We start from the raw sequence: 22,351 nt of genomic DNA on the forward strand, positions 1-22,351 counted from the left end.
TTTAAACATTTTTTTTAAAGCTACAAAATAGTGTTAATTTATGCAGAGGCAGATAAATACACCAATGAAAGTGAATGGAACATGCAGGAAGACTCCTAAGTTTGGTTTTTGCAAAGTTGATGCTATTTTGCAATGGGAAATGATGCACTTATCAATAAGTAGTAGTAGGTCAGTTGCATATTCATGAAAGCAGCCAAACATATGCAGCCTACAGGTGTGAAAAAAAGAACTATAGATTCGCAACTTTATTAATTAAAATGTTATGATTATTAGTGAATCTTCAATGTGGTGTCTACTTTTAAAATTTAGTGATTTGTTTTTATTTCTTTTCTTATAGGTATTCATTTTTATACCACTTTTCCATTTGTAATTGTGTATTATTTTTCTTAAAGAGGGCTCCACAGATTGTATAATTTTCAGATAAAATGCATCATGGAGCTGCTCTTAGCTGTATCAGCTTCATTTAACTACTGGCTAAGAGATGGAAAGATATAGCCAGAAAATGGGATCTTGGACTTCAAGATTTCTGAAATGTCTCAATGTTCCGTGTGGTTGAGATCCCAAGTACTGCCCTGGAGATGAGTAGGAGTGGAGCGGAAAGAGGAGTCATTCTCATGAACATGTCCAGAATTTAAGAAGTTTGTTTTTCAATGAGTTGTTCTAGCTGGTGCATTTGCCTAGATTTAGATGTGTCAAATACAGAGACTAACTCAGAGAGTTGTTGTTCATGAACTTGAGTCAAGTCTTAAACCTTTCATAGAATAAGACAAGGTGTTTTGGGGAGGGTGGTGCATGACAGAGATAGGAAGAGTAGAGTTCAGTATGATTTTCTGAGCCTCATAATGGATGAACTTCCACAAATATTGAAGAAGTAACGTCTGGAAATGATAGAGTTAACTAACCTTATGTTCTTCAAGCCAATTTCATATTTGTACACTTCTATCATTTTACACATTGTCATGGCTTATTAGCTTGTCTTTTTTCCCCTACAGACTTGTGAACGTCTGGAGGAACAAATGAGTGAAGGCTGTATTGGGACTTTTAGTTAAATAAATATAAGCTCTGCATGGGGACCATACTTTTTCATCATTTTATCATAATGCCTATTATACAGTGGAAACTTTCTAATTTACTGCATTAAGAATGAAAAAGTAAATGATAAAATATATCATTTCCTATGATGTAGCCTATTTCTACTCTTTATTTCTATAAGTACTACTGTCCCTTAACATCAGTTTCCACCATTCACTGAGATTTCTTTCTCCTCCAGAGATATGCCATCAAAATTTATGAGCATGTCCTGGAATTTCAAAAAAATGGAGGGTTAGTGTTCTGGCTCACCTGGATTAATTTCATTTTTAATCTGTACTTTGAAATTTATTGTCCTCGTTTCATCAGTGGGCCCTTCTAAATTTTTCACTGACTCAGATTAATCTCAACTTTCTGGGCTGACCTTAATGTTGTCACTCGCATGGACAAGGTAGCTTTCTGGATGTCAATATTTCATTTTAGGAATAAGAGAGAATGATTTAATATAGGCAAATTCAATCTCATAGCAAAATAAATGTTTTTACTTAAGGTCAATAATCCTTTTACAGTAAAAGTGCTATGGTTTGTTTGTTTAAATACAACCTCTAATTCTTCAGCCTTAAGACAGTTATTACTGACACGTTCCTGGTCATGGGCCAAAGTAAGTTTTGTGTATGGCTTTAAGCCAGAATTCATTTTTGGGAATAGGCACTATAAACTCACATCCTCCATGAACCAGCTAAGGATGTGGCATGCTTTCTGGCTAAGTACTGGCAGAAGCTAACATTGGTTGACCATTCTCTATGACTTAAGCACAGAGTTAATTCCAGGATAAGATGACATTATCTAATTTATCTCCCTTCATAATCTACTGCTTCTTGCATCATTATTTCCACTTAAAGAAATAAAGAAATAGAGGCTTAAAAAATTATGTAACCGGTTCATGTTTATCTAGTAAGCGGCAGAGCCAGAATTCAAGCGTTGGTTTTTTTGGACTGCCATGGTTGTTCACTCTACCATACTGCTTTGGCTTTCCCATCTGTTAAAAAAGGAAAGAAATTCATGTGAAAATACTGGAAAGTAGTCACAGTCCTTACATCTTGTCAGACAAGAAAGCCATCTATCAATTTAAAAATCTGTTTTCTGCACTCTTAAGATCCAGCTGAGTACTGGGTGTTAAACTATATGTTGATAAATAGAACTTAAATAAAAACAAATGTAAAAATAAATAAAATAAAATAAAATAAAATAAAATAAAATAAAATAAAATAAAATAGCAAGCTAGGAAGATCCAGCTGAAGGCTCTTGCTTCAGTGAACATCTTCTCTACTCTGATCCACACCATTTTTGCCAAATATCTGGGAGGCACTTCCTTTATTTCACTCTGTGGGTAGGTAATAGTAACAGTGTCCCATTTCTGTGGTCTCTGATGTATGCTTTGTTTTCCTTAAAACCCCCATTATTTTTATAAAACAAACACTACATGTTAGCCTTCTTTGATATCCACCATTGGGTTTAGCCCAGAACTAGGATCATAGCAGGACTAGAATAAACTTTCAGCCCACACTGAATTGAAAGGATCCACATTTAAAGAAAACACACTATTTTCAAAAGATAAAATATTAAACTATATTCATATGATCTTTTAAGTCCATATTGTTTCTGGTGGTGACAAGGACTTGGCATTCCTTTCAATTACTGATAATATTTTTTCAATACTTTATTTCATTAAATCATTGGTTCACTCATTTGGGAGGCACCATGAACTGGGGAGCCAGAAATGGTTGGGTTTCAATAACAGCACAGCCACTGAATTGCTTAGATGTCCTTGAACAAGTTATGTTGTCTCTATGATCTTCCATTCTTTTCATTGTAGAATAAAGATAATATTACTTAACTCATAGGATTTAATTTGATGGTATCTATAAATAACATGATAATATCTATATAAAGTATCTGGAACAATACTTAGCAAATGTAAGTTCTCTTTCTTCCATTAATATATTCTCAGAATCTATTTTTATCTTTTACAATTTACATATAAGAGAAATTGAGGAATTTGCAGGACACAACTTAGGTACGAGCAGAGCAATCTTCATCTGGGTGTGTGGCATATTTCCATGCTTTTTTCCAACTATACCTCTGTTGTGTATTGTCCCCTACCTTGCTCCCATCTTCATCTTTCATAACTTCATCTTTCATTCTCTTTTTCATAACTAAGCTCCAGAGCTATCTTCCCTGGAAAGCCTTTCTTCATCCTCCCAGTAGAAGTACTATGTCATCTACCTCCCTCCCAGAGTATATTATCTCTGTTCAACACCTCTTTTACAGAATTTACCACATTCCATTTTCATGGATTTCACTGTTGTTTTATTTCACCCAAGTGCAAGTTCTGGGGCTTCATCCTACATATTTAATTGTGTTCTGGATTTCAAGGACCCCTCCTTCTGTTCGGGGAGCTCATGAATATCCACCATCACTATAAAGAGAAGTGTTCACGGGGGTCAATTTGGAAAGGCTCAGCAAATTCTTAGAGCCCTGGCATGCAGGCTTTCCTGGAAGATCAACAGTTAAGACATACAGGACTCTTAGTGAAAAGTAGTCAGCAGACAGTGATGAAAAGAATAGATAATGAGCAGGCAATGTGGGCCACCTTATGGGTTTTAGAGTGGCTCTCATTTTTTCCCTTTTGCTGGTAAAGGATGAGGTTAGGCGGAACCTTAATTCTGATTCCATTTCCCCTCACATTGCTCCCTCGGGGAATATAACTAATTCCCTGGCCTCACTAAACTTCCATGAAAGTAAGCCCCTCTACTCTTTTAGCATGGATGACCTTCATCCTATATTCATTCCTCTCAAATTCTTTCTTTTTCTTTTTCCAGTTCACCATTGAAGCATAAACTCTATTTTATTTCCATCAGGATCTTCTCTTTTGATTCTCAAGAACTTCAGCCAAACATTTCCTCTTGGAAATCAAAAGCTTTTGCTTTCAATTATTGTGTCTGATGTAGGCTTCAAGGGCTTATTTTGAAGCCGAAAAAAATCAACATTTTTTTTCTCTCTGCTTTAATAATCCTGATTCTCTGAGAAGTATTTTGTGGATACCTCTGACTGAATAAGAAAATGGCCACATACAAAGAGTAGAAGGGAAAATTATCAAGGTTGATATTTCAGTATAATATATTTGACACAACTTTATATTACAGATATTTGCATATATCACATCTTTTCAAAAAGTGTAAAATCCTTCAAGTCAGAAGTTTAATCTTGTCTCTCTTTATATCCTGTCAAAGTACCAAGCTTTTTGTCTTGCATAGGGTAAGTAATAAATAGTAAATATTTGAATTAAATTGAAAAAGCACAATATATCTTTGAAAATCCAAGGACAAAGCCATATGGAAGGACTTGGAGACATAATAAATACATAGACACTGCAATGTGCTCACTAAGTGATTCAGATACACAAAACAATGGCACTTTTGAAGTTAAAAACATGCGGAGAATTGTATTAGCCTTTCTCAGAAGGCTATGTTAGTAGGGCAGGTGAACACAAATTTCAATCCTTTCTTTGCCATCCCATCAGAATTCTTCATTCAATCTAAATAAATTATGACTTGTTTGATTAGTTTTGTACTTGAGCAATTAACTCAAAATCAAATTATGTATATAAAACCAAGGGATATTAGTTGGAGATATGGCAAATGAAATTTAAAAACTGTTTACCGTGATTTTAGGTATATAAGATATTTTCTGCCAGAAATGATTCACCATTGTAGTTCATTGTTCATATCCTGGCTTTTCTTTTTATTCAGGAGACAAAGGGGAAAAAGGTTTGCCTGGAATACCAGGAGGAAAAGGCAAAGCAGGTACAACATGATCATTTTTCTCTTAAATTTTAGCATTATCCCAAATGTATTCATTTTTTAAAGATTTTACCTATTTATTTATTTGAGAGAGAGAGAGAGAGAGAGCAAGCATGAGTGGGGGGCAGGGAACAGAGGGAGAAGGAGAAGCAGACTCCACATTGAGCAGGGAGCATGACGTGGGGGCTCGATCCCAGGACTCCAAGATCATGACCTGAACTCAAGGGCACACGCTTAACTGACTGAATCCCCAGGTACCTCTAAATGTATTCATCTTTAAATATAATGTATTTTTATGAAAAAACAATTGTCCTCTCCGTGTTTAACCTTATTTTACTTGGGCTAGGAGAAAGGAAAGAAGGAAACTTTCCTCTCTATCTGCTGGTGACTTTCCAGGCCCTGGGGAAGGGAATGATGGCACATTCCATCCTAGTCATGCTTAGTGGGAGGAAACAAACCCAGCACGTTAGGAAGTAGCCCTCATTGTCCTAGAGCCCTAGGAAAATCCACCATGGCCTTAGCAGTAAGTAGGACTGCACCGGCGTGCCTTACATTCCACCAGCATCTCAACCAAACAGGGGCCAGCAGTTTGCCCACAGCAAACTGGCCTGATCCAGAAAGACCCCATGGATACACAACATCCCTTCAATGGTCAGGGAGAGTCTCCATAAGTTGTAAAAGAGTTTTATTTCCAGTGATATTTGCAGGGAAAGAAAGCAGATTGCTCTGGGGGAGGTCACAGAAGTGTAGTGAAGACTAATTCTAAGACCTGTTTTAAATTCCTTATATTTAACTGTGAATGTGGATAAATAAAGCCACAGATTTTTCCCCCCTTTGGCTAATAAAATTCTTTCTGCTTTTCAACTGCCAAAGAAGAAAGCAAAAGGAACTGATTACATGAGGCAGTCATTAAATAGAAAAAGGGAATCATTTGAATTTCATATCATTTTCCTTACACTTTTTTCTCTGTCACAGTATCAGCAGGTAGTTGAAAAAGTAAATGAGCAAGGAGGGAATGAATGGCAGAAATTAAAATCAGAGTTAATCCACAAATGGGACAACTGGTTCTTGAAATTATAAGTTGAATCTATTCACAAGAATTAAACTTAGTCCTTGAAACATTCAAGGATCATTCAAGCTGTACTTGAAATGGATAATTAGAATTATCATTTGGTTTCATCATGAAAGTTTTCTCCTGTCTTGGGAGAGTTGTGTGAGCCAGTGGGCAATGCAGTTAACAGAAGAGAATATTGACTAGAAATTTAAGAAAGCTGTAAAGATTTTATTTTGAGATTGGACAGGCACATTTTGTGTTCAACAAAAATGCCAAACGGTCCACAGTATGTGTGCAGGGGTTTGCCATATTTACTCTTCTCTTTAAAAATCTGGCTTAGAATTATGTTTCGACACATTTAAAATACTCAAAAAGATATTTTGTAAATTCCTGAAGACAGTGTAAAGTAGAAGCCTTGTTTTAAATAAAAGACTAAAAGTATAGCCATGCACAGAAAGATAAAGCCAGACTAGGAAAAGATAGTAAAGATGGAGAAGAGAGCAATTGCTCTTTCCAACTGGTCTCTGTGCTTTCACATGAATTTATAGTTTTTGTCATTTAAAAGGTACTGTCTGTGATTGTGGAAGGTATCGGAAAGTAGTTGGACAACTGGATATTAGTGTTGCTCGCCTCAAGACATCTATGAAGTTTGTCAAGAATGGTGAGTATATCCTCTTTGCTTTGTGCTATCTACTGATTTAATCTCTTTCAACATTACAAATCCAGTATTCCTAGTGGGAAATACCTTGGGTCAGGAAAAGGCCTACTGAGATAATGTCACCACTTTATAGGTCTCTTAAAATGCTAATTATCCTCTCAGACTCCAGGACACTCTGAGACCACTATCTACGTATATTCACATATATTGCATTACCTATGGATAGAAAAAGATACTTTCTGGAGAGAGGTGAATGGAGAAAAGGGCAAAGTCTGGCAAGTCATGTCTTAAGAATCAAAAGGGCCAGGAAAAGTCAGAGCCAGCATCTCAGAAAAGAGAAGTAAAAACAATAGCTATTTTCTTGAGTACTTGAAATAATACTTAGGGTGTAGGTATTATGATTACCCTGAGGCTTACAGAAATTACCTTGCCCGTAGATACAGAGTCAATTAACAGAGTATCAGGGATTCAAATACAGGTTTCACTGATTCCGCTACCCTCAGTACAAATCAACAGAATATTATGTGTTTTCCTGAATTGTGCCACTTCCCACATCAGCCATTTCCCCATTGTAATTAGTAGTGAATTCAGCCCTTTAAGTGGACTTACATGTTCTCTTCTGAGGCAGTGTGAATGGGAATCTATTGTAGTTACAGTTGAAATTGGTTTAATTTTGTTTTACTTTTATTTATTATAATCCAGCTATGTTTTTTGTACACTATTAGAAACACACATATGCCATCTTGTGTTCATCTTCATTTCAGAATATTCTTAATTTTAACTCTGGTTATAATACTGAGATGGTGTCTCTGACATGACTTGGATTCTAATGAAAGAAAAAAAAACAGATATTAGGCGTTCAACATAGAACAATAATTTTCAGCATTTATTGGCGTGATAATAGATTTCTTGGTAAATTTTAATTTACAGACCCAAAGAAATACATGTAGATGCCCCCAAAGCCTAAAAATGCATTTAATATATTATGAGCTCAGGATGATTCTGAGTCCCCAATTCTGTCCTGAAGCTTATGCAGTAGCTCAGTACTTCGTGTACCTGGAGTGAGCATGGACACTCACGTGTTCATGTACGTGTTCATAGCCCAGGAAAAGTGGACAATCTTCTGTATTATTCCTATATCCATTCAATAAGCTTTTACCTGCTCATGAACTCTTGTAGGTTCTGAGTGGTAAGACATGGTTATTGTCCTCAAGACGTTTGTAGTTTAGTACATGAAGCATGCAGACAAACAGATCAGAATGTGCTGAGTGATACAAAAGGGGAAGAGGAAGGAGCTATGGAAACATGGAGGAGAGTGCTCAAGAGCCCCATGCCTATCCAGAGATACTGGAAAAGTTCTTATAGGAGAAAATTCTTCCACGGGGATCTAAATGGCAAATAAGAGTTTTCCAGGTAAAGCAATGAGTGGACTTTCCAGGCATGAAAGTCCTAGAAGTGGGATAGAGAAAGGCATGCTCTTGGAACTCTATGTGTGGCAAAGCATAAATAGGATAGGAAAATAGTCTGAGAGGAGGTGAATGGCAATTCATATAACAAGCCTTTGTCAAAATAGTCTCTTCTTCATAGCTGTGTGGGGAGTTAAGGAGGGAGGACAATTGGCAGGACTTTGTTCTCCATTTGATAACTACAAAGATGATTTTAAAAAAATTTAACCAGTGCCTACCTCATAATAGGGACTTGCTTGTTGAACAACAAATAAATGAATTTAAGTCCAGCAATATTACATACTTGCCGTTTCTCCTTCTGTGATGCATAATCATGCTCTTTTCCTCTCTGCAAAGTCATAGCAGGGATTAGGGAAACTGAGGAGAAATTCTACTACATCGTGCAAGAAGAGAAGAACTACAGGGAGTCCCTGACACACTGCCGGATCCGGGGTGGGATGCTGGCCATGCCAAAGGATGAAGCTGCCAACACACTCATCGCTGACTATGTCGCTAAGAGTGGCTTCTTCCGGGTGTTCATTGGGGTGAATGACCTGGAGAAGGAGGGACAGTATGTGTTCACGGACAACACTCCACTGCAGAACTACAGCAACTGGAAGGAGGGAGAGCCCAGTGATCCCTATGGTCATGAGGACTGTGTGGAAATGCTGAGCTCAGGTAGATGGAATGACACGGAGTGCCATCTTACCATGTACTTTGTCTGTGAGTTTGTCAAGAAGAAAAAGTAACTCTGCTCCTGCCACCCATTTGTTATTTCTCTGTGTCTACCATTGCAGTTATTTTTATACATCTTTTTCTTTCTAATTACACCAAATTCATTCTGATTCAAGACAAGTAGAAAATGCTAAACTGAGGTTTGGAATCCCCATTGCCATGTTCTTCTTTGAACATTTTCATTTTGAACATTTTCATACATGGCATATTGTTGAGCCAATAGCTCACCAAGTTACATGGATCCTGAGAGAGAGTTTGAATTACTAATTGTGTGGAATGTGGTTGTCTATGTGTCAAATGAAATGTTCTCTTGGTATTTGCTCTACTGCCTCTCCCTAGACCCCTAAACCACTGTCTAGTTAGCCCAGTGGATAATTGGACAGTTGGTTGGTGAAGATTAGGCTAACTTGCCTTTGTTCAAGCCAGACATATGGGAAGGCCTTCTGTTAGGAATGTAGAGATGTTATCTAACATCTTTGAAGCCAAGATCCTCTATTCTTTGACTATTCAGTTACATTTCTATAGCCAACTCAAAAGGGCCTCTTGTTTGCCAAGACATAAAAATACTTCAATCCCAAACTTCTCTATATGAGAACCTTTTAGCCTGTGAGCTGTTCCGGACTGTATAGAATCACACAGAGAATTTCCATGTTTCTGATTGACAGCCTTCTCTGAGGTCTACCAAGTAGTTACCTTGGTCTCTTTCTATAGGACCACAGCTTAATTCCTGAGCTCCAAGTTGTAATTTTGATTTGAGGAAAGGTGAACTTCAGACACTGAAGAGAGAGAGAGAGAGAGAGAGGATTTTTTCCAAAAATATAATCCTCCTATTAAATTGCCCCTTGCTACTAATATGACTACATTTTTCCTTATCTTATATATAGCCATATCACCTTTTCTCCCCTTAGGCATGGAAATGAAGGAAGAAGTTTGTGAAGCCTTCAGAAAACTCTAGAAGCCTCAGGTGCTACCAATGTTAAGTTGATAAGTCTTCTCTTCTTTGCCTCTAATATATCACTTATGGTGACATTTCATGAGAGGCCTTTTACTTTCCATAACTAAATGCTGTAAAAACCTCGCCAGAGATGCCCTTTGCAGTATTCTGAAATCATAGGAATGTGGCAGGTGGGGAGTTTGGAACATGCCTAGGACTCACATTTATTGAGCTGGAAAAACTCTACTTTGAACTGCCAATCAAAACTCAAAGCAGCTTTCCTTTCAAATTTGAAAATAATATAGCTCAACAAAACTCTAGATTTTCCCCCTTATAAACTGTTTCTCCAGTTATAGTTTGTGACATATGATTAGACTGTTTAAAATGCTGGCAAAATGGTTAATGAAATAAGAGAAACAGATCAACAACATATGTTCACCTTAAACCATCTGTCCATGATTTCACCCATGACTAACTGGTTATGAGATAAGATTTAATTAGGTTATTTCTGTCGGTTTATCGAGAGTCACAAACTCAGGTCCTATAGGGGCCATACAAAATGACATAAATAAATCAAGTGAAATGGGTGGGGATCCTAGTACTGAACATAGTTTATTCTTCTAAAGAAACCAGCTCCGCTGCTCCCCTGCCTCTGTCACCACCATGCTTGCTATGGAGGATGCAATATCACCATATGTTCTGATATTTCAAGATAGTCAGACGGAACTTTATGATATATATTCATTTAAAAATATTGGCAACTAGTCAATTTTTAGACCAAGTTTTAAGTCACACAAAACAGTCTGCTAGCCAAAAAAGGTGAACTTCTCATTTCTCACCTCTGGGGAAAAGTTCTGAAGGTTCTATCCATGAAGAAGGTCATTAGGATACACTGACATCAAAGTCAAGGTCTTCCATTTACACTTCAATCAATTCAGCTCAATTACAGGAATTTGTTCAATGTTTGCCATTCATCAGGTTAATAAACTACGTATTTAGGCTTTTGAAAATGTGGCATATGATATTTTGAAGGCAAGGCAGTTTAATAAAAACTACAAAGCAAGACACTATATCAAAGCCAATAATCTTGAATGGAATGCCAGCCAGTCAAGGGCATGACAAACAAGAACTGAGGAATGGCTGGAGGAAAAGAAAGAGATAAGAGGAAAGCAGAGGGAATACACAGCAAGCATTGCTTAGAGGCAAGTGGCAGTGGGATCCATATTCTGATCTATCCTAGGTGGCCAAAGTATTCATATTTATTGTGTGTACTCTAAGTACTATTATTATTATCCTCATTTTATTAAAACATTTTTTTCAATGACTCATCTTCGCTGCCAATGCTTCCAAGAGATGACAGAGTGTCTAAGGCATCACGCACTTAATTAGATTTAATATAAAACTTACTTAAATTTTGTCAAGTTCTTTGTGCTTTACAAAATAAACACCCTCACACATTATGTCTCATTTGATCCTGATAAACTGTGCTGTAGAAAGGGAAGACATTTTTACTGCCATTTTCCTAATGAGAATACTAGGCCTGAGGAAGCTAAGTAATTTATCAAAGTCGACTCATTTGGGAGAAAAGCAGGACTCCAGCCAGTGTTCTTTCCAGCCTGTTTTCTGTTCATTTTAAATGGCAGCTCATCCATGATTCTCTCATAGCAGGAACTCAACTAATCTCTCTTGATTAGTTTCCAAAGCTAAACATTAGAGTAAAGAAACAGAGATGCCGGGGATTCAGAAACTTACCTTACAAATTTGGTGTTCACCAGTTTATTTTTTAATTCATAAATTGTCCATATATGGCATTAGTGTTGGGGAGGTGACTTAGTAGAGCCTCACTATAGTTCTGTAGATAGCTCCGATAAAGGGAAAGCAGATCAGATATATGAAAATCAAGATTTGCTCAAAATAAAAATGAAATAATTTATTTGCCCCATAAAATTAATGAGAATTCCCTTAAATAATAAGCATTTAAAATCAATTTTATTCTCAAAGCGTTAAGTTCATACTCAACTTTTCAGGGATACATCTGTGTATATCACAAGGACTACATAAAAGTTCCAAGAGAAGAAAATTTAAAAAATACATTTACAACCTCATAGTACTGTCTTTTCAAAGCAACACATTCCACAGCAACTAGGTAAGAAGAAATATCTTATGTCCAGAGTTATTTTCCAAACACTGTGGAAAGGTGTATATCCAATGTTGAGACAAATATAATAGACATTGATTATATTTTGGACAAGTTACCCTTAAAAACTGCTGGCACTAAAATATATATATATATATATATATATATATATATACACATATATATTGTTCTGCTTAGATCTATGTTAACCATATATGGGCTGATTTGTTATTAACCAACTAATTTTCACTTTTCTGGATTGCATAATTTGAGACAATAAGATATTTATTGAAGAGGAAAGATTAATATTAAATAGCAGCACTCAGTGCATCATTAATAGATTAAAGCTGAACATCTGTAGGTTTCTCTTTAATAAGAAAATCACGACGGGATTCCATGTAGTACTCTGAATCTTTAAGTGTATCACTTTAAAAGTAAAAAAAAATCTAGATCCGGCGCATGATGTCATAAATTCCAATGCCAACTGTGCCACCTATTAGCCCTATTAGGGGAAAATTTCTAAGCTTTAAACCTTGTTTTCTTAATCGGTATAGTTCCTCCTCACAGAGTACTGTGACAATTAAAGAGGTAATGTGCAATGAGGTAAGAAACAGGGTACCAGCCAGACACCTTATATGAGTGCAATAAAACTTAACCATTACTACCAACTACATGTTGAAAAGAAACAAGTCCGATTTTAAGATACAGGTTTCACCCTACTACACGAAAGTAGAGCTTTCCTGTGAACCTTTTGTAAACTGAAATGGTGGGAATTGAAGAAACAATTGCTATTAACTTATATGTAATATTTCTGAGTGTTCCCAACCTCTTCCCTCCCCCCTCCCCTAAAGCGCCTCACTTAGACTTTTCTAATACCTTAGGACACATCTTGATAACGATGCACAAAATAAATCAAAGTAAAACACAGGTGCTCACAGACAGGTCAGAGCTCTGGTAGTTGATGCTGGGATGCTGAGTGTAGGTCCCGGGGAAGGAGGTTGGCTGGGTGACTGTCACTGTTTGGAGCGTAGCTGCCTCTATCACGGCAGCTGCCAAACCAACACTGTGTTCACTTTTCAGCTTTTTTCCCATAAAAGTGGAAATTCTCTTCGGATGTCTTTCAGTTACTGAAAGCAGGTACCAATACAGGTCTTCGTAAAAGCAAAGCACTGAAATGCGAACTTCCTGAAGTTGGAGGGTATCTATCTATATACATTTTATATACAAAGAATCACTTTAGTGAGAAACTATATGTAAACAGCATATACACTATATGTATGTATATATGAATATGCTGTATAGGTGTCTCTGTGAGTGTATACACAAACAGGTCACTTTTCTTATCCTCATTCCTAGATAAAATTTTCATCTTTAGGGCAGTGAATATATCTGCCAAAAGTTGCACTCCTGGTTAGAATTAGCATTGAGACTGATTCTAAAACCATTTCTACTTTTGATTGATTCTAAAACCATTCCTACTTTTTCTAAGATGCAGTTCATCTGAACTCATATTTATCACATAAAAAGTAACTATTTTTTTAAACTTAAAAATGAAATCATCAACTTGCACCATGTTGAGGTTGTAAGACCTTTATAATCTAGCTGGTAAAATTTGAGGGGGAAAAAGAAAAATGAAGGTGAAAGGAAAGGAACCACTTGTCACAGATATTGTATACATGAATCTTTTTATGAATATAGGAATTTCTTTCACTGCACTCCCAACAGGTAGTCTTGCAATCCATATATGAATGTTTTTGGTAATTTGCTAGCCCTGTTAGAGAAATCTTCCTGATGGTGAACTAAAATATGCTTCCTTCTAGTTTCCACCCATTGCCCTTGTTCTGCTCTTTGCTATTTATAACTTGGGGAGTTCTGGCCCAGAGATAAGCTGGAGTAGGCTCTTAATGAAAGTATGAATTGGGGCAGGGACAACTGTCCTCACTATGGCACTTACTATTAGGATAGATATCTAGTTTTATAAGTTTCTCTAAACCTAGGTGATCTGTCCCACACCCAATGAATTCAAATTTTGTTGGTGAGGCATGAGAGTCACAGATGTAGAATATAAATGGTATTCAAAGTCACTTGGGGCATCTCAATCATAAAAAAAAAATCTACTTATTAGGAAGTTACATGGTGGGCAGGGTTTAACCCCCAGAGAAGAGGCTATTAAAAGGTAGATGGTTTGGTAAGGTCTCATTGAGAGAGTTCAGGGCAGGTGTCCAGTGCCAGTGGGAGAATGAAGTCAAAATCAGAGTCCATATTCATAAAGCCTATATGATGTGCAATGGCTTGGGTGGATGGGAGAGTTCATTAATTCATCAAATATATTTGTGGAATATTGACTATGCATTGAATATGTGTTAAGTGGCACCATGATAAGGGCTGGAGATACAATGGAAAAGAAGACAAATAAGGTTTCTAGACTCATGGGGAGAACTCTCATCAGTTTCATTGAATATCAAGCCTACCACACTGAGGCCCAAGATTTATTCCATTATTAGGGATGGAATATATAAACCTTTCTATTTTTATATGTGCTTCCTCTTCAACATAACACCTCTTCAAAGATATATTAAGATAAGCTGGATGAGGAAATTTTTTTTTGTAACAGTATTTCATTACCCTTTCTCAAAGAGCAACATAGACATATCTATGAATACATTTACACATTGACTCATTTTGATGTGAACAAAAAGTTCTTATATCAGTGTGTATACTCACCCACACCATTTCCTCACAAAGATAGAATGTATCTTCGTGGTTGTGCATAAATGAGCATTGACACCTGGCAATTGACTTATTTTTTCCTGGTGACCTACACCTGACATTCAGTGAAACCCAGATTTGCCATAGACCGTTATTTTCATAATAAAATAAGAACAGATAGGAGGAAGGAAGGCGCAGTGAGTTAGAAACTTTACCATTTATTAAAATGTGACTATAGCAACCCCCGATCAATCACCATGTTGGCCTCTGCATTTGGGAAATAATGGAGATTAATGTGTGTCCATACAATTTTAAAGCAATATAACCCTTCGGCATATTGCATTTTTCACTTTAAAACCCTTAAGCAGACTAATTTATCAATAGTTAACTTACTCTTTGTGTAAACTTGGTTGGTGGGCCTCTGGGAGAAGGAATGAAGATGAGAACTTGAGGACTGTGTAAAATCAACTCTTGCTTATATAATAAAATATAAGCCCCAGGGAAGAGTACTGATGTATGAAAAGCCCAGGCAGGCACAGGAACATTTTCTAAGTCTTGAGAAAATAGGGTAAGAAGAGAAGTAATTGCAAACACATTTAACTTAAATCCAATAAAGTCTACATAAATATTTTTACTAAGTATAGTCAACATAACATAGAATTATAGGAGACTCTTCCCATAGCAGATCACAATTTCACATGGATATTTCCTAAATCAACTTGGAGAAGGTGATTCTGGAGAAGGCTACCAGGAGAAACATACATGTTTTATGAGTGGATGCTTTCTGGCAATGTTTATGGTTTTTTTTGTTTTTTTTTTAAAGATTTTTTTTTATTTATTCATTCATGAGAGACACAGAGAGAGAGAGGCAGAGAGATAGGCAGAAGGAGAAGCAGGCTCCATGCAGGGAGCCCGACGTGGGACTCAATCCTGGGTCTCCAGAATCATGCCCTGGGCTGAAGGCGGCGCTAAACCGCTGAGCCACCCGGGCTGCCCAATGTTTATGTTTAAAAACATTTCCCCCCAATCTCCTGTTTTGTATGATTTTATCTTTGAACTTGCCAACCTTGGTACCCTTTAGGGATACAATGTCTAGGATGGATGAGGATTTCCATATGGGCATTTACAAGCACCATAATTCTCTCTTTCACAGAATAGGGATATTATCTTTGCCCTAAAGGGCCTTAGGACTTAAAGAATAGAATGGACAAACACAAGAAGCTATTTCCAGTTTTGGTCTCTACATCTGAGAAAAAGGAGGTAAGTTGATATATCCAAAAATACATATTGAGACACTAAAATAAAGCATAAAAAAGCACAGTTGTTAAAGAAGCTTGAAAATATTTCATCTGGGTTTCCTAACACTAAACACCTATGCATAGAGAGATTTTATAAAAAGAACAAGGAAGGAGGAAAATATATATGTTTATATTTCCACCTTTGGAAGTGCAAAGGAAAAAAATAGCTAAGCTCTTCTTTTTTCAAATACTCCCTTATTGTGAATGGGATGGAACATGATACTACTGCTTCTCTTTCAAAATGTTGTGTTACAAGTTTCCTTCATTCCTACATTTTCAAAAATTTAATAGTTTGATGTACACTAATGTTCTGGCTTCACTGATTCATATGACTATGAATTATCAAGATAATATTTATAGAGTGAAATTATACATAGTAAGGAATGTATTCCTCTGATCACCACAAACAAGCCCTCAGATCCATATGGACAAAAATTATATGATATTTGGGTCCTAGTATGCAAATTCCTTATACTAGAAATATTTGCTGTTAAATTGTCTACAAATACTCCTAAATAGTTTGCTATGCTTGGGTTTCTGAAACATCCTTGCATTTAACATAACCCCTATGGCCCATTATTTCCTAGGAATTCCTGGCCATGGTTGTTGGAAAATATCCTCACCCTTTGCTGAAGTATAGTTATCACATAGATATTGGGATTATAGGTCCTTATTTCCTTTATTCTTTTATTTTTTAGTTTAAATTCAATTAGCCAACACATAGTACATTATTAGTTTCAGATGTAGAGTTCAATAATTCATTAGTTGCATGTAACACCCAGTGCTCATTCCATCTTGTGCCCTCCTTAATGCCCTCCTCACCCATTTACCCTATCTCCCCCACCTCCCCTCCAGCAACTCTCAGTTTGTTTCCTATAGTTAAGAGTCTCTCATGGTTTGTCCCCTTCTCTAATTTCTTTCCATTCCATTTTCCCTCTCCTCCCCTATGATCCTTGGCTGTTTCTTATATTCTACATATGAGTGAAATCATATGATAATTATCTTTTTCTGATGGACTTATTTTGCCCAGCATAATACCCTCCAGATCCATCCATGTCAATGTATGGCTGAGTAATATTCCATTGTATATACATACCACATCTTCTTTATCCATTTATCTGTCAGTGGATATCTGGGCTCCTTCCATAGTTTGGCTATTGTGGAAATTGCTGCTATAAATATTGGGATTCATGTGCCTCTTAGGATCATCACATTTGTATCTTTGGGGTAAATACCTTTACTCCTAATATGATTTTTAATATGGTTTCTTCCATTGGCACCCAACAATAATGAATTTGTCAACATGAAGTCATTAAGGAACTTAGCAAAAATCTCAATAGTATGATGGAGGCAAAAGACAAAGTACAGTGGGGTTGATGGGGACATGGGCTGCAAGAAGGTAGAGATGGCATATATAGAAAACATACCAGTATAAAGAATTTTAGGAAATAGGTCATTTTTTAAAGTGCCATGTGAGAGGCATATTTTAATTTAAAACCACGGGATTTAATAGAAAAGGGAAGTCATACCATTTTTAGGAAGTTTGCCTATAAAGGGGAGTTGAAGCAACAAGATCAAGAGAGGTTTTGGACATAGTCAATCAAAATAATAACTGATTTAACTTGAGTGTTACACTAAGCATTTGACATGTGATTTTGATTCAATCCACAAATCCACTCTATGTGGTACATGCTATTATTATCTCTGTTTTGCCTATGAGTAAATTGGGGCACAAAGATTAAGTAACATTCCTCAGTTCACTCTGATGGGATTTCAATGCAGTCAGTGTTTGCATTATTAACTACAGCACTTTCTGTCTCACCATAGGATAATGGGCATATTTGGAAGGTCCAGTTTCTGTCTTGCTACTTATGCTTTATTGAGACTGCTCACAACCCACTTACCTGAGCTTGTTATCTGTGCGTACAATGCACATATAGATGGATGCATGGAAAAGAGGGAAAACTGCGCAAAAACATGACTGTTTCACAGCACCTTCACCAGTCATGTAATAGGTTGTAAACTTAGGAACATTTCATCCATTCCTCAAAAGTAATAAATAGATATTTCAAGAATTCTGAAGACAATTCTTTTTTTCTATCCCTCAGAAGGCAAGGGAAAATACCACCTCACATAAAGGAAGAGATTCTAATGGAGAGAGAGTTCCACCAGGGTCTGGTTTAAAGCACTTGAGGTCAAGTTTCTGAAAAGAAACTTGAGCAGCAATTGCTCTGACCAACAGAAGGAAAAATGACATAATTGGGGTCCCCTGGGCTGAAGTGATATGATCCAGGGATGCAGTGTGACAGGAAGATGGAGACTACAGGATCCTCCTATAGGACATCACCAGTCACTCTGGAGGGAAGCATGGCCTATGGGTTCCAAGTGGTGAGGCTGTTAAGTCCTCTGGGGTTCTGAAAGCATTCAGGTCCCTCTGCCGTAGAGACAGTATTCTAGACTGGACAAACAACTCTTCAGAACTTTCAAATGACTATTTTCCTCTCTTATTAATGTGAAGTATGTAATAGGAGATGTTGTGTTTATTTAATTTTAAACATGAAATATCACGTATTCTATGATGGCAACAACTTTTTAACTTTTGCAGGTAAACAGTCACTTAAGTTTTGTTCCAATCCTATCTCCTACTCTTTTTTAATGATTTTTAAAAAGGTTTTATTTATTTATTAGAGGGAGAGAGAGAGAGAGAGCCCACACAAACTGGGGGGGGGGGACGGAGAGGGAAAGAGGGAGAGGAAGAAGCAAGCTCTCCACTGAGCAGGGAGCCAGATGCAGGGCTCAATCCCAGGACCCTGGGATCATGACCTGAGCCAAAGGCAGAAGCTTAACCGACTGAGCTACCCAGGTGCCCCCTATCTCCTACTTTTATATTCCTACAAAATAGGGGCACAAATTCATAATATAATGTATTATCAAACTTAGATAATAGATGAATGAATATGCATTCTTTGTAATATGACTTCTTCCCACCTTTTTAAGCCCCTCCTTTTGCAACCCGTTTCCAGGCGCATACCTCCAAATATATTTTTTTAAGATTTTAATTATTTATTCATGAAAGACACACAGAGAGACATAGGCAAGACATAGGCAGAGGGAGAAGCAGACTCCCTGGGGGAAACCCAATGCAGAACTTGATCCCAGGGTCCTGAGCCAAAGGCAGATACTCAACCACTGAGCCACCCAGGCATCCCCATACCTCCAAATCTAGACATGTACTAGAAGTTTCCACAACAGGTTCATCTCTCTGGTGTATTTTGCCTTCATGTATTGTTCCCCATTATCTGTGTAGCAACCTCTCATTCATCCAGTGAAATAGGACTCACAATCTTAGCTTCCTAAAGGCCCTCAGGAGTTCTCCCTCTGTTCTGGAGGCACAGCTCTACACATTGCTGTCATGGCTTTCTGTTGGGAAGAGGGATTAAAGGCAAGGCAAAGTGCCCAGAATATAAGAAGTAACCAGTGCATGCTTGTTCAGTAACTACCTTATAAGTGATATATCCAGGAATAGAATTTGAAGTTCTGGTGCCCCCTGGTCCTAGTACATTCAGAGCAGCAATCTAGGAACTAGAGGTGCTTTAATCAAGGTCCTTACAGGAAAGAGCACACACAAATGAGGTAATTGAGAAGAGTCCAAAGGGAAGTCTTATACAAAGGTCTAAGTAGAATTAAGGGAAACCATCAAAGGGTCATGACACATGTAAGACAACAACTGCAAGGCCTGTAGGGCCAATTTGAGGGACAGGTTACCAGATCTAGAGAGAGCCACAGGTAAGAGCTACCTGATAGGACCTGTGGCTACTGAGACCGACCACAGGGGAGCCAGGAAATCATTAGCGACTCACGTCTCCCTGCTCTCTGTTCTCCTACAAGTGCTTCTCATTGGCCAATTCCAACTGGAAGCCAGAGGGTAGAGGATCCAGTTGTTGTAAGCTGTAAAATTCAGCCTCCCCAGGCTTTGAGCATGGTAGAGCCAGACAGAGATGGAACTGAAGGTCAAACAAAGATATCCAGCATAGAGAGTGGATTCCAAACTCATCTTCAGCAAGCGGAGTCTGATGATGGCTTATGATAGATTTTGAAAACAAGGATGAGATGAAGAAGTTGGAAGAGTTTCAAAATTAGAAAGGCAACAAACAGTGGACAGCCAGGATTAATATGAACGGGCAGTTCTAATTAGCATCAGAGTCAAGAGGCAGGCAGATTGGCAGAAACCAGATGTAAGGCAATAGGTCAGGAACCCAGAATTGAACAGGAATTTTAATGAAAAATAGGAGCTGTGGCCGGGAGAAATTCTCTAAAACAGTACAGTTGGTTGTAGTGCCTTTTTTTCAAAATATATAGATTTATTCATAGGTGAAGAAGAAGCCAGTAGGTCTGCAGAGCTGGTTTTGGCAGATACAAAGAGGTCAAAGATATGACTCCTAACTTTAGGAACTTTCTAAATTGCTAAAACCAAAGGGGCCAGACATAATCCAAGAGTGCTGTCCACTCTTTGGCATATCCTGGCATCTCAGGTCTATTAGGCCTCTCCTGCAACTCAAATCCTTCAGAACTATTTTTTAATGTTTCCACAAGACTCTGAAATTCTTTGACATTATAATCATCATGCTTATAAAGTGGAGATATATATGTATATGCACATATATTATAACATATAAAATAACAATATAACAAATTATGAATATTATATAGCAATCATTAATTATATCATTATAACCATTAATTATATAACCATTATAACCATTAATTATATAACCATTATAACCATTAATATCACTATTAATTATATGTAAAGTATAATTATAACTAAATATATAATTAAATAAATTATAACATATATAATTATATTTATGTTCTTCAAAAAAATTAACAGTAAGTTTAATTTTTTAAAAATCTATTTGAACCCTAATAAAATCTCAAGACCCAGTATGTGACTCAAGATTTTACTTTCAATCACAATCAGCTCAATCAAGAAAATGGTGATTTGGAAAAGTAACTGTTAATTTAGAATTCCATCTCCCTATTCCCTTTGCACCATTTCTTGTAGATCCCCATTTGTGCTACTTCAGCCCAGAATCTTTTAATGGGAAGAAACAGAAACTCAACTCAGACTAAGTGAAGCAGGGAAAGAAAGTAGTAAACACAGGGCAGCTGGACTGTGGCTCATCTAGATCTGGGTTCTGAAAAGATTCGGTCTTCCCTGGGTTCTCTTCATTGGACTCCTTTCTACAGACTCATCTCATGATAGGGAAGACGATCGCCTGTAAGCCCAGATCCCCATTTTTCCACTTTACCAACTCCAGAAAAAAATATGTTGTGCCCTGCTGTCTGTGACACCATGATCTGCTGTTGTCCCCAAGAGGCTCAGGCTTGGTCTTGTGTCACCACTGTGGCAGGGCAATGGGTGAGATGGGGACAGGTGCAGAGGAGTAATGATTTCATTAACTCGTAAAATCTCTTTCTCTGTGCCTCTCTTTTTCTTTCCATCTTTCTATCCATACATCCACCCGTTTATCTACCTATAAATAAATACACCTCTGTTTGGACTAACAGCATTTTGAATTATGCTAATTTGCATCAAACTAAGGGCTTAGTGAGAGAAAGGGAAACAAATGAAAAGAGATAAAGAGCAAAGGCATGCTCTTATTCCACCTTCATTTGGCCAGGAGACATTATACATCATAATTACTTAGAACATTCACTCCTTAGAAATTCTAGGACTGAATTTTGTTCTTCTTTCCAGTGGCCTAAGACCACTGGGATTGGGGATATAAATATCAAGAAGAACCAATACCCATTTTGTTAAATCACAAGATGCCTCCTACATCCCTTCTTTCCTTCTGTTCCCTCTCACCTCCCAGCTTCTCAGCTAACTCAGATGCACAAACTCGTCCTTGCCAAGTGATTCAGCCCAGGGAAGTGAAGCTTGTCAATGATGCAAAAATAAATTTATTTGTAGTTCTATATCTTATCTCAAAATTCTTCTAGATGTTACAATCTAATCTACAATGTGTTGTGTTGATCTTAAGGTGAAATAAGTATCTACCAGTCTTTTAAGTAAAACTGGTAGTAAAGAAATATACCTCCTGTTTCTCCCTTGCTCTGCACCTCCCCATCTCCAGCACACTGCTCTGCATACCTTAATCCAGTAGGCAGGGCTGAGCTTACTCCCTTGCAAAGAAACCAAACTTGGGTAAGCCCATGGAGATATAACTGCCAGTCCGAAATCAATCCTATTGTTCCAGTGTCACTTTTGTATTCACTGAAATTTCAGTTTCCCTAAGTGTTTTGACGATCACTAAAAATTTCCCAAATGAGGAAATAGCAATTATAGTTTTTTAAAAAGCAATTGCCATGAGATATTTAGAATTACTGTAATGTCCATGGTGATCTTATTGTGTTATTTTTTTTATCAAGTTGGCATTTTTGAGGTGTAAAGGGCTTTTTTTTTGATGATTAAAGTGAGATATT

General features: G+C 37.2%; 1 protein-coding gene and 1 long non-coding RNA gene across 3 annotated transcripts in view; one reads left to right on the forward strand and one right to left on the reverse strand.

Moving 5' to 3' along the window:
• The window catches only part of COLEC10 (collectin subfamily member 10), a 41,191-nt gene extending 30,013 nt beyond the window's left edge, over nucleotides 1-11,178 (forward strand). Inside the window, exons 4-7 of one of the 2 annotated variants that reach the window (XM_038555392.1) lie at nucleotides 4,842-4,895; nucleotides 6,512-6,607; nucleotides 8,407-8,727; nucleotides 9,693-11,178. In XM_038555392.1, the coding sequence (XP_038411320.1) occupies nucleotides 4,842-4,895; nucleotides 6,512-6,607; nucleotides 8,407-8,727; nucleotides 9,693-9,739 (518 nt within the window). In that variant the 3' untranslated portion in view covers nucleotides 9,740-11,178. Of the gene's footprint in view, nucleotides 1-4,841; nucleotides 4,896-6,511; nucleotides 6,608-8,406 lie in introns of both variants that reach the window. The other variant, XM_038555391.1, reaches the window with a different exon arrangement.
• Nucleotides 1,965-21,496, reverse strand: LOC111098533. The gene is made up of 7 exons (XR_005368592.1): nucleotides 20,987-21,496; nucleotides 14,958-15,118; nucleotides 11,471-11,570; nucleotides 9,478-9,560; nucleotides 8,354-8,603; nucleotides 7,214-7,430; nucleotides 1,965-2,068 (listed from the first exon to the last, which is right to left on the reverse strand). It is a non-coding gene; the product is annotated as an uncharacterized LOC111098533 (long non-coding RNA).
• Nucleotides 21,497-22,351: the final 855 nt, after the last annotated feature.

This window comes from Canis lupus, chromosome 13, assembly GCF_011100685.1.
Source record: "Canis lupus familiaris isolate Mischka breed German Shepherd chromosome 13, alternate assembly UU_Cfam_GSD_1.0, whole genome shotgun sequence".
Classification (NCBI taxonomy): domain Eukaryota; kingdom Metazoa; phylum Chordata; class Mammalia; order Carnivora; family Canidae; genus Canis; species Canis lupus.